Consider the following 13,531-nt stretch of genomic DNA (forward strand, 5'->3'; position numbering starts at 1 on the left):
AACAGATTTACCGCTTCTAGTGCTGGTCTAAGGTAGTGTCCTACGTCAATATGTTATCTGTGTTGATCGTGTTTTGTCCTGCACTCAACAACCAATAACTCGTATCCATTCACAGAGCTCACTTTTTACTTTTGTAGTGTATTGGATTTTGTTGTAATCTGTATGTTTATGAGGTAGTAATTGTCCTTCTAAATGCAACACGAAACTTGGCCCCGGCTAGACAATGAGTAGGGTAACTGTGATACAAATGTGCAGTTCTAAATAAGCACCTTTTGAGCCATCATGTCCCATTGTGCATAAGGTGGCCCTGACGCCCTGTGAGCCATTCCTTTAATTTTAGCCCATTACGACTACAGCTCCGACCTTCTCCATAATACCCTGTAACCATTTTCTTAAGACCTCGAAGCTTCGTCAAGAGAATCCCCGTCCGATTATGATCATATAAGACACTTTTCGTAGCCCTTTCGATCACATTTTCAACCACCCAATAGATCGACTGATGATATCATCTATGGGTTATGAATCAGTTTATTTCCGGCTTAATCAGACGTAACCTCTCTTCTCAATATGACGACCCAAAACTAAAAATGACATTGTAAGGAGAATATATAATATCACGGAGCACAATATGTTGTACTAGTTGTTGTACGGCTAGTATCGACTATCGATATTGTATTATAATTATTAAAGTGCATAATGGTGGATGGGGGTGCTGTCTGATCACCAATAATTCCTCCACTCTCCGATCCAAATCCCTCTGCTTTTATCTTTATATACCTCTGACCCGTCATCTCTCCTGTACAAGCAGCCCACTGATTGGAGGTCCGCTGATTGGTTGTCAGTGCAAGTTGAGTCCGCTGATTGGATGGGTGTGTACAATTAGGAGGGATAGGAACTGCTGTGTAATGCCTTAATGATGACAGCCTAGAGCAGCGGTGGTGGAGTTGATCATAATACGCGGGCACACAAACTGTATACCTGATATTATATCTATAATGTTGCCACAGTGCCTCATCTAGTACCCTGGCAGAGACCTGGTGATATTCTGTAGAAACCGTGTGTTCTTGATAAATACCAATCATTGTCCATTTATTGTTCATCATTGGACGATTTGTGGCTCCAAAATGCAGCATTTCGTCATATTTCAGTGAAATATGCGTAGTTGCTACGTAGTTGGCGTAGTTGCTATCGAGCCTGTGATAGGCATAACCCTCTTTAACAAGGGCCTCTCTAAACCGAGCAATTAGGAACTGGCTCATTTGGTGGAGAGTTCTATCGTTTTGTAGTTTGTGACATATCTGTTATCTCGATATCATGGTGACTGCTTCTAGGTCCTTCTTTTTCTATCCTAACATAGCGTAACATAGCGTAACATAGCGTAACATTGCGTAACATGGCGTAACATGGCGTAACATTGTCAAGCTATGTAGTAATTGCATACGTTTAGTTAATCAAATTTCTTAATTGACTTACTTTAGTGCTCACTATGTAATCAGGGCAACAAGCTTGAAACTAGATGGAGGGGGATGTAGTCCCCCAGCATAGCAAACCTGTGTTTCATTTCTTAGAAATCATATAGCTACGGGATATAGGTTCCTATAGAGCTATAGTTACGGGATATACATAGGTTTACATAGGAAAAGGCATTCATGTTTTACAGCTTCAGAGTTTAATAGTTTTTAAAATAACGACTCATCAACTTTAATTCGAACACTTACAGTTACAAGCTGATCCCATACGGCATAGAATCAGGCACTAATCTAACATAAGTAATACTGAATAACGGAAATATCTCACTATCCCGACAGATCTTACATATTACAAGTCAATATAGCATCAAATTATCCGATTATACGTCAGTAATGGTACCCAGATAATGTCTAATTAGCCATGATAGAGGTATGATTACAACTCAATAGTTTCATGGCGCCACGATTAACAATATCTTGTGGAATATGTATACTTGCTGGTTGTTGCAGTTCTATATAAATAGCATTTGCGTTTTTGTGAGTTTTACAATCGGTTGCTGTGTGTCTGTAAAGTATAAAATGGTTCACTTTGGTAAGGGATATTCTTTTTCAAATATTGTGTTGAAATTGCCAATTGGTAACAAATTTGGGCATGTAATTAGGTTTTCACGCATAAAATTTTTATCGTATAGTTCTAGTAAGAATGTTAAATATTTTTCAAACTTTATAGTCTATCTAGTTTTACATTATCCTCGCACATTTTCGAATACCTTGTGTTGCTGACTTAATAAACTCATGATACTTGATTCCTTTTCTGGTAAGCTTCTATTAGTCTATACTGCGAAATTAAATGTAAAATAAAATCGTATCAGCTAGATTTTTGAGAAAGTGACCGACTTAATTGATATTAATTTTATTTCGAATTTTTTGGACCATATCTCGTCTTTTTTAACCCATGTCCAGATGACTTGATGAAACGGGACGGAATGCAAATTCTGCTTAATTTCGTGGTAGCGTACTTACGACCATTTGTCCAATGAAGTTAAGTATTGTTTACATAAGGGTAAGCACTAAGCAGCCTAGGGGAGATATTGGGGTTTGGAAATACTCAATACTTACGCTAGTGTCATTTCTACACAAAATCTATATGTGTAAATCGATTAAGGAAAAGCCGAAAGGGTTCTTAAATGACCAAAATCTGTAATACGCATGATGTGAACGATTTCTCGTTTAGTGTGCTCAATAATTAAGCGGTAAATATTAATTTTAAAATTATACCACTACTCACAATGTCTTAATTTATACCGATTTTTGGGCCATGAAATTCCGTGGCTACTGGCTAGCCAAACAAGTCAAAAACAATTTAGATTCGTTGGTGTTGCATCTATTTTCCAAGAATAAAACATAAAGTTACAGACTACAGTAGATTTTGTCGAATCTTTTAGTGTTACTTAAATGTATAACATGGGTTAAAGCCTGTAAGTATATCCTGGAGGGGGATTATTTAAAACATATAACAAAATACATGTGTAAATCGTCTTCTGTAAGTATATTCCATTTTTACAAATAATTATATTAAAGATTTGTCCGGTTTTTGTCAAAATTAAAATTTACTGACAAAAAAGTTGAACTGATTGTTAACACCCTGAGCCGCGAAATGTAAAACTTGAAAGTTTAAAGAATGTATCTATAAAAAGCAGTCACTATGATATCATCACCAAAAACTTGGTTTTTGAAGCACATTTCATTATTCTCATTGTACATATCTCTCTGACTTTTCTTTTGACATTCTTCGCAGTTTAAATTATGTGCTCCCATATTTGAAATATTGAACCCGAGCGTTGTGAACTAAGTTTTGTGAACTAAGTTTTGAGCGCTTCTTGGGGTACCACCAAGAATCATGGCCGGTGCTACACTGTACGCAATCGTTCAACGAATAATCGATGATGGCGAAAAGGGTAAGTTATTTAGTAATACTATTACGACACTGCAGTCAGCTCTACGTTGTCGATACTAATCCTAGCTTCCTTGGGTGCCGCGCTAACAATACTTGGTCCCTTATGGCATTATGTTCAAAATTCATAAAGTCATGAGTCTCATCAGTAATGTATTGATACTGATATTGATTGAATAAGGAAATTGTAATGAATACCCAAATGCTTGCACCAGGAAATCGTGTTATCAAAGTGTTAAATTTAATAACTCGATATGAAAGAAACCTCAAACAGTAAACAAACCTGCCGAATCTCAGCGAGCGGCAAGTTTACTTTTCTCATCCAATTATATTCGGGGCGGGGCCCTGTGAACTCTCCTAAATTACTGGAATAATAATGATTGCAAGTATAAGATAATGATATGAGACTCGCCGATGAGGGTTCAGTTCAGGCAAGCTAACACCATTATAAGTCAGCACACTTGCATAATGAATATAATAGACACGTTTATTGATTATTCAGTATATTGGCGGGGGGAGGTCATGTAATACTGTTATTATTGTCCCGGAGTGTGCCTGGTAAATGTAATCACCTGATTCAGATGCCAACTCAACTCAGCGGCCTACATCTGAATATTGTCACATCCATGTTCGTCGTCTTTTTCTTGCGCCCTTGTACTTATTTAGTGTTGTACCAATGATGAACGGGGTGAATAGAGCATTAGTCCTGGGCTCCGACGACGAAACTTCGTCCCATGTTTCCGATGGTAACTAAATAGAATGTGTTATATCTTGTAATCAGTAATGTTGAATTTTATGTCAGGTAATTTCGTCACCAGTAGACAAGCCAATGTAATATTAGACCGGGGAATGTTGAGTAAGATAATAATAATAAACTTAACTTCTCAGATTAACAATATTGGAGAAATCACACGCGGGACACAATCACAGCGTTTTGTTAAACACACAATCCTCAATCGCTACATTAATCACGGTTGTTGGCATTTTCTTTACACACTCATTATTGTTTTTTTTGCTTAACATGTTCACGATATTGTTGCGTTCTGAATCCGAGAATTTTTAGATCAGAGGGAAAGGGACCCTATACCATTCCATGAACATCTATGCGAGGCAATCATGGTTTGCATAATTTTATTTTTCCAGATAATTTCGTAATATGATTTACCGAACGTTCACGTTAAGTTTTCCAAACTTATCAAGTTGTATGCTGCTACAACTTGGAATAAGCTGTAGTTACTTACTCCTGTGGTTCAGATCTTTTGTAATGTACTAAATATCTCTCAAAAATTGTCGGTATTTTTTGACACTCTTGGTAACTTTAAGAAACTAATTTAATAAATTAGGATTTAAATCTTCGTAAACTTGGTACATATCATTCTTTGGATAAAACCCAATCATGAAATTGAGGGTGTCGCCTCAAATTCTAACGCGTGTTCTCTTTTATAAAGCTTTTGACGAAATATCAAGTGTGTTCAACAGATTATTGTCAATTGTAATGCATAATTATTGTGAATACATAACTTCCGTATATGCTCATGCTGCACATTAATATACTTGTTTCTGGGATTTCTTAAACGTAAATTGCTATTTTGGTTCAATCGAATCAGTGTACTATATTAATATAGTTTTTGTATGGTTTTATCGTACATAGTCCACATTGGCATTAAGGCAGACGCTGGTCACGTGCCACTAACAATGACATAAGGCTACTCTGTGAAAACCGGACGGACTGGTTCATGCAATGGTTTCTACTTCAAATTCTGGCTATAATTCAGTCGAAATTGTTTCCTTTACTCACTAGTCGGTTCCGAACAAATCTTTTGTTGTCCTTGACTCACTTGCGTCCATGACCTGAACTAGTCTTGGTTTAGGGTAGATCCGGGGCCCTGTATTGTTACTGTTAGACTGATGAGGCAGAGTAATAATTCCTCTCTCAATTCGGCGGGAGTAGGTAGATACGCGAGGACAGGTAATTTATTAGCCCAGTATAAACATCTTAGCCATGTCGCGTCTTCGCGAGTATTGATGACAAATTAAGTGTAATGTGAAGTGAATTAGTTTGTGAGAATGACTAATACGATTAGAAAAAATATCAGTAAATAATTCCAGATTATAATTTCGAAATCAGTTGTTGCATCCCCCTATCCCATTGTTATATAACATCTTTTCGGTTGTTAAAAGGAGAGAATCGTCTCGACGGTGAGGGGTGCCGATGAAGTATCCAACGGTACGTAGACGAACCTTTAAAAATTATCCACGCTCAGCGATTTTGTAGAAAAAAGTCCCGGACTAATAATTGTGTTCCACCTCACAGACCCCAGTACTGACCACGTGACAAGTTTCTGTCTCATGAGAGGGATTCTGTGGGTTTTATAATCAGTTGCTCCTGTCTTTACAGTCTGCCTGCTAGTCTACTATAGTGGTTATGTATTTTATCAAGGAGACATCTCAGTGATTAGCAGTATAGATATTGGGGAAAAGCCCTGGAATACAGGCCTTTAGGGCTAAGTTATGCTAACTTGGATACCAATTAAACTGTATTTACATGAGATAGCTTCTTCTTGGGATGTTTATAAGATGTTTATAAAATCATTTCATACTCTATTCGATCCAGAACCAGAACCATTTAAGGCAAATATATCATATGCTAAACATTATTTCATGAACCGTATCTTCAGTTCAGTAGTTTCGTCTCTAATCCATGTGACTTGATCCACAGTGATTCGAGGATCAAATTCATGGCAGATTCAAAGTTGCCATTTAGTCAAGTCATCGTTCCTGCATAAACAAAATATGCAGAGATAACATGATATATTTTCTGTTGTTTTAAAGTATGGTATTTCCAGATGTTTGACGGAGATATATTTCAGATCTAGGGTCGGCGGCAGAGCACAGAGAAGTATTTACAGACGGGAGGTCGACTCCAAAACAACAAGACAGAAACAACGTTCATATTGACGAGTTTTTGGAGAAACCTCTTAAAAATAGGGTAAGTTTTTCATCTGAGTTTTTCCAAGTTTCAGATTTTTTTTCAAGTTTCAACGGTTAATAATTAGGGTATGATTATTCCCTCCGATAACACAATTATAGCTTTTTCCTTTCCTTTAAAAACTCAACTTTTCTTAAGTTTCTTATTGAATTTAACTCGTATGAAGGTTCTGGAAACATATAATTGACTTAAAGACTACAAAATTTTCTTATCCTACAGGTAAAACTGAACATATGTGGACTCCTGTTCGAAACGTACAAATGTACTCTTCAAGAATACCCACAGACATTACTAGGGGGTTCAGAACTAGACAACTATTATGATCCCAATAAGAACGAGTACTTCTTCGATCGAAACAGAGAATCCTTTTCATATATTTTGAACTTTTACCAGACGGGCCGCCTGTACGCTCCCAGCCATGTACCGCCAGATATTTTTGAGGCCGAGCGAGAGTTTTATAAGATAAACCTGGCACTACGCCAGAAAACTGCCGCTCAAAATGGGACTAAGAAAATTGTGGCTAAGAAATCAAGGTGGGAAAAGATTGCAAATAAGGTGTGGAAGTTTCTGAACAATCCTAAGTCGAGTAAGGCGGCCACTGTGTGGGCTTGGCTAGATATTGCGTTTATCATGGTCTCAGTCACTTGTCTAATCGTTGAGACATTACCAGAGGTAAGCTTTTTTTTTCATGGTATCTATTTCTACATTAAAATACCATTTATGTTCGTATATTAAAACTCGTGAAATGTGGTATATTTTTACCTGACATTATTCGGGCTCTGTTAATCGGTTAATCTTCCATTTCAGTTTTAAACTTTAAAATCTTCAGATCAAACTGATGGTGTCAGACAATTCCTCCAGAGAGTACAAAATTCTCTTTACGCTTGATACTATCTGTGTAGGATTTTTCACATTCGATCTTATAGCTAGAGGTACGTTTATTGATCATTAGGAAGTAGACATTTCCGATAGGAATTGAAATAATAAAAAATTTTATTTTTTATGTTCCCCTCTTGCCCATTTTTGGCTTAAAGTTTCTATTTGTATCCTCCTTATAACATTTGTAACATATGAAACATATTACTATTAATTTATACCATATGTAACATATTATGTTTGGCAGGTGTAACAGCGCCAGACAAGAAAGGGTTCCTCACCTCTCTTATGAGCTGGCTAGATTTTCTGGCTATACTTCCTTACTTTGTTCTCCTTTTTACTAAGGTAAGTTACAACTTAGTAGTTGTGTGTGAACCGCGTCAGCACTTTCTCAGCCAGGGTTGGAAATTTTTAGCGAGGTTAAATGATTATGGGTGGAACCGTGGAGGTCCCAACGCTGCCATGAACCATGTTCCATGTGCTAGAACGGATGGGCAAATGTAGGTGAGGTGATTTCAGAATCGTCCAGGTGCTAAAGCATAATGCTGAGATTGTTGCTGGTGAAGTAATCGAAGAGGTCGTTCATCGAGAGGTAATACCTGTAGAGATTGTTCACATATTACGGTGACATTTTTATACCCCTCCCCTTCCCCCTCTCCCTCCTTCCGCATGCTGTAACACATTGCTATTGTGTGGTCATGTGATGACCCTAGCCCAGGGACAAAAGGAAATCGCGGCGTGTGCGGGATCGCGATTTTTCCCATTATTTGCGACATATTTTACATGTCGACTGTTATAAATAATCGCCAAAATAATCGCGATTTTCTTTTTTCCCTGCCCTAGGCTGGTATACGTAATATGTGAACGGTCCCAGTATAAGCCCAGTGGTGTGTTGAGGATTTTCTAGATGTTCTCGTAATTGTTGTGAAGTGTCATCTCGGTGTGTTAACTATCATGGGCCACTGGTACAGCATTCCACTCGGTTCAATCCGTGAAATCTGTTATTCGTTGTAATTTTAATATGGCATTGCGGTAAGGGGCGAGTCAAAGTAGCATATTTACTTTTGTTATTATTATTAGGAATTGAATGATGCAATAGATACGTTAGTCCTACTGACATTAACAATTTACTTTTGTTGCTAGGAATCGAATAATACGATAGAAATATTACGAGTGCTGCGGTTAGCGAGGGTACTCAGAGTCTTCAAACTTGTGCGGAGAAGCAAAAAGTTACTCCTTATAGGTCAGAATCTTCAATATGTAACACTTTTGCTATTCGCTTATTTTAAGATGACATTTTTCTGGGTGTTTTAAAATACCGTGAAACTTCCATTTCTGGAATATCAAATAACGGTATATGGTTTTATATCAGTTCGGGGTTATCATATTATTATAAAGATCGGTATTTCACTGTAAAATTGTTTTACCCACGATAACACACTCTTAAAATATAGCTGACTCGCTGTTAGTCTCTATTTCCTTATTTATTTAAGCTATTTTAAGATTTTCATCATGCTCATTTAACAAACTGCAGCACACGTGATGAAGAAAAGTACGAGTGAGTTGTCACTACTTGTCATGGTGTGGCTCATGGCCGTAGTCGTTTTCGGCTCTTTCCTCTACTACGCTGAAAATGGGGTAGGAAATTTATTTTGGAATCTTCACTTCGAACTTCGAACGCTCGTTAAAAATAACAACATGAATAGTGTTCATGTTCGAAGTGTTCATTGAACACTGAACAGCGATATACCTTAGTATTTTAATGAAGATTAGCCGATTCTTGTACATTTCCGAGGAATCTTTACGTTCGAATGTAAAATGATTCAGCACGCTCGATGTTTTTTTCCACAATATTTAACTTGGCTTTGTTTACAGAAGAACGAGAATATCACGAGTATCCTGGGTGCATGTTGGTGGGCTGTTGCTACAATGTCAACTGTGGGCTACGGGGACGTATATCCTAAGGTTAGTTTTGTCCTAGAAACCAGGACATTAACTTTTGGTTATTCAGTATTAAAGAAGATTCCTTAAGTGCAGTTATTTAGGGAAGACCATTTTTTCTTACAAACATTTTCAATCAGAACTAAAAGAATGAACTTGTAAGTCCTAAAATATTTATTTTAGTGCCATTTCAAAATTAGACATGGTTCTCAGGGTAATTGAAACGATCTGAAAATTTGTCAGATAAATTCTTCTTTCCAGAAGAATTTGAACTTGTGACGGTATTGCTGTTCATAACTTCAAGGGTCCATTCTTGAGGCACCAGTTTAATGCGATTTGAAGGATTAGAAAACTGTCTTACGTAAATGACTCCTACATTAAGGAATCTTATACTATTTCATATTTGTCAACTCAGTGTCTCAACGGCCCTTTTCATACCTCACAATTGCATTAAATAATTACCAGGAATGCATAAAGTGTCCATCATTGACCTCTTTTCACTGTAAATTTTGATCCTCCCTACAGAATATATCTTTGTGTTTGACAATGACCAATTTTCTCAGACTACGTGGGGTAAAGTGATCGGGACGGTAGTGGTGTTCCTCAGCATGATATTCCTCGCCCTGCCTCTCACCATTATAGTCAGCACTTTCAGGTTACTACTACTACTACTACTACTATAGGTTTATAGTACTAGTGTACTACTACTAGTGTACTACTACTGTAAACCTATCATGTTCTTACTTCTCAGGTCACTTTGCAGTTTGTTTTAATATTTCTAAAATTATTGTTATTACAGTCTAGTCTTGACACATTTGTACCCCCCAACTCTAATATATAGACCTGTTAGTCACGTGATCATGGGATTTTAAACAGTGTATTTGTGGGGATGACGGAACTTAAATTGAATTTCCTACATTTACGTTTGAAGTCTTTTCTTGTTTCTAGTCTAATTTTATGGCCGAGTTCTAAGCAACTAAGTTTTATTATGAGGCGCGACAGGTTTAGACCAAGAAGCGCAGGCTGCAGCTAGAGGCAGCTGAATAACAATTTTGGGGAATTCAATCATCTAATGAAATAAACATTCCATTGGTGTTAGCATAATGACTAAACGTTTCACCCCCTCAGTAAAACGTACAGAGCTAGAAAATGTTTAACAGCAGATGACAACACTGACGAAGACGACGACGATGAAGAAGAGAAGGATGATGCTAACGGTCCAGTTTCTGTAACCTAGCATAGATTCTCAACTAATGATTTCAGAAACAATTCTCTCTTCACGTCCCTTCCTCGTGATACCAACGCTACCCTCACCACCACCAGTATTAAGTTTGACTTGTTACGATAATTGGATAATTGCCAATTAAATTGGATCACCTCAGCTGACTGTCAAGAAAATATTGGAATTGCTATTGTCCAAATATTCTATGTCCTCATGTGAAACTTTAATCGTGTCTTCGGTGGAACATTCGGAAAACAGAGACGCCATTAAAATCGGGACCCTATAATCGTGCTCTTTTCTTTGAGCTGGGCGGAAGCTGATTTAAAATCAGATTATTTTCTTTTCAAGGAGCGCAGTGCACAGTGTATTTCAGTTTATGACACAGGGCCGGGTTGCCTTTTTGGTGGATTTGTCTGCTTTCTTGATTTTCAGCTTATTTTGAACATATGCAATATGCATTCTCAAATTTTACCTAATATTTGAAGTTGTTCGTTGTAAATTTAAGTAGTAGTGAATATGGCGAAGTTTAGTTTTGATTAAACGATATGCAAATTAAGTATGCCATCTTGATTGTAGATTCTGATAATTGGATCTGTTAATAGTAGTAAAGATTAGGATAATTTGAGATTTTCGTTTTTATTCATTGATTCAGTCGTTATACCTATCACCTAATCTGCTTCCTAATATCATGCAATACCACATGGTGGGGCCGGGGTTGGTATGGGAGGGAGGGGTGCTACTGCTGCAGTTCCACTTCCAAGCATAGCTTTATTGTGCGCTCTCTGACAAGGCGCTTGCGGAGAGGGACAAAAGAAAATGTAATTTATTATTGAATACTCGTCAATATTGAATATGTATATATACCTTAAGGGGCCCCATCTTGCATCTACTTAGGACGTCCGCCAAAATCGCAGATTTTCAGACCACCACCACCGGGTGCGTCTGAATTTTCAAAACCACCTTTCCCCCGGATTTCCAGTCTAGTTGTACTTGTGCGATGCGTTACCGGGCCGCGCATCCAATATTGACGGATGGCGGTGCGCGCTACTTTACCTGGGGACCCCAGGCTATTATGTTCATAAACATTTGGCGGAATGACAGGCTGAGCGCGGCCCAGTAAGTAGGTAGTGCGCCATCGACAGTGAGCCGCGCGTGCCGACTGTAGGATGGTTTTTTAGCGCTAATTTCGGCCAGCACAATTTTCTTCAAACAAATAGATATTAAGTATCCTTCCCGACCTCCGATTGCAACAAAAATTGGTAAGCTTACTCATAGACTTACAAAGAAAGTGTCCGAAAAGTTTAAAGCCTATCCAACCATCAAACATTATGTTACAGCTAAAAGCAGCGTATTTTGCCCCATTTTGATCACTATATCAACTCCGATATCCACCAAATTTTTCGGACAGTTGTAAAAGCCCTATTGGAAGGTCGTCGCCAATTTTCAGAATGATCTTATTCAAGGAACTGAAGATATATCCAAATAATACGACAAAAATCAACGAATTTGGTCAAATTTTGTCAAATTACGCGACTTTTACAGCTAATTTTGCTCCAAAAGCCGCGCACCATCAAATATGGCACCTAGGCGACACTCACTGGTCTTTCCAAAAAGGTATGACAAATTTGGTATTGTGAAAATTCTCACAGTCTCTAGAAAACAATGGTACAAAAATTTTTAAAATCCGAGCAAGTTTATTTTTATGGTGCACCCCCTACAGTAAGCGCTACTTCGAAGAAATTTAGACGAGTAACATTGTTACTCGTCTAAATTTCTTCGAAGTAGCGCGCACCGCTTTCTTCTCAAAATAGGGGGTGCACCATAAAAATAAACTTGCTCGGATTTAAAAAATTTTAGTACCATTGTTTTCTAGAGACTGTGAGAATTTTCCCAATACCAAATTTGTCATACCTTTTTGGAAAGATCAGTGAGTTTCGCCTAGGTGCCAAATTTGATGGTGCGCGGCTTTTGGAGCAAAATTAGCTGTAAAAGTCGCGTAATTTGACCAAATTTGTTGATTTTTGTCGTATTATTTGGATATATCTTCAGTTCCTTGAATGAGATCATTCTGAAAATTGGCGACGACCTTCCAATAGGGCTTTCACAACTGTCCGAAAAATTTGGTGGATATCGGAGTTGATATAGTGATCAAAATGGGGCAAAATACGCTGCTTTTAGCTGTAACATAATGTCTGATGGTTGGATATGCTTTAAACTTTTCGGACACTTTCCTTGTAAGTCTATGAGTAAGCTCACCAATTTTTGTTGCAATCAGAGGTCGGGAAGGATACGTAATATTTATTTGTTTGAAGAAAATTGTGCTGGCCGAAATTAGCGCTAAACAACCATCCTGGCCTACTACAGTCGGCACGCGCGGCTCACTGTCGATGGCGCACTACCTACAGTCAATACAAAATGGCAAGTGCTACGAAGTAGTGCGCGCCGGGCCAGATCATTGACATTAACAATGGTCAAATCCAATAATGCAATTCTCGCAACCAATCTCGTTAGCAGTTAGATCGGCAAAATGCGTTACTGGGCCTCGCCGAGCTGCGAAGAATTGACATCGTCAATTAAGATTTCCAGGTACTCTTAAGTTAGTTACTTAAAATAGACAATAACAGTAATATAATATAGTTATACATTTAGTGTCGAACAAGTACAGTTTAGCAGTTACATTTAAGTACTCGTTTTATATTTAATCATTAATTGACGATGTTGCAATTTTTCGTAGCTCGGCGAGGCCCATAGCGTATCTCTCCGATCTAACGAAGCATTATTGGATGCGCGGCGCAGTAACGCATCGCGTTAAAACTGGTTGAATCACGTGGTGAAAGTCACGATACAACGTGAGGCAAGTTGCTGGTAATTACATGAGCGACGAAAATTGACAAAAGTTATTTAATGACTGTACGATCCCTTTTCACACAATGAATGTTAACAATCTAAAAGCATATTTTATAGCCCGTCGATTCGACTTTAGTATAATATTTTATCATAACAAATTGGTAAATAGAACAGTTTCGACCGGTTTCTTAAACTCAAAGAGAAATATGAAATATGAATTTCCACACTTTAAG

General features: G+C 37.8%; 1 protein-coding gene across 11 annotated transcripts in view; it reads left to right on the forward strand.

Annotated features, from left to right (window-relative positions):
- LOC134820792 (potassium voltage-gated channel subfamily A member 1-like) overlaps positions 1 to 11,090 on the forward strand; it is a 44,362-nt gene extending 33,272 nt beyond the window's left edge. For 7 of the 11 annotated variants that reach the window (XM_063831416.1, XM_063831412.1, XM_063831418.1 and 4 more), the window contains exons 2-10: positions 6,294 to 6,412; positions 6,632 to 7,084; positions 7,242 to 7,344; positions 7,536 to 7,633; positions 8,432 to 8,531; positions 8,823 to 8,926; positions 9,164 to 9,253; positions 9,793 to 9,884; positions 10,358 to 11,090. In XM_063831416.1, coding sequence (XP_063687486.1) covers positions 6,294 to 6,412; positions 6,632 to 7,084; positions 7,242 to 7,344; positions 7,536 to 7,633; positions 8,432 to 8,531; positions 8,823 to 8,926; positions 9,164 to 9,253; positions 9,793 to 9,884; positions 10,358 to 10,466 — 1,268 coding nt within the window. In that variant the 3' untranslated portion in view covers positions 10,467 to 11,090. Of the gene's footprint in view, positions 1 to 3,338; positions 3,428 to 4,003; positions 4,170 to 4,311; positions 4,543 to 6,293; positions 6,413 to 6,631; positions 7,085 to 7,241; positions 7,345 to 7,535; positions 7,634 to 8,431; positions 8,532 to 8,822; positions 8,927 to 9,163; positions 9,254 to 9,792; positions 9,885 to 10,357 lie in introns of those variants that run through there. The other 4 variants (XM_063831411.1, XM_063831417.1, XM_063831413.1 and 1 more) reach the window with 4 other exon arrangements.
- The last annotated feature ends 2,441 nt before the right edge of the window (positions 11,091 to 13,531 follow it).

Source organism: Bolinopsis microptera, chromosome 9 (genome assembly GCF_026151205.1).
Source record: "Bolinopsis microptera isolate Bmic1 chromosome 9, MBARI_Bmic_1.0, whole genome shotgun sequence".
In the NCBI taxonomy this organism is placed as follows: domain Eukaryota; kingdom Metazoa; phylum Ctenophora; class Tentaculata; order Lobata; family Bolinopsidae; genus Bolinopsis; species Bolinopsis microptera.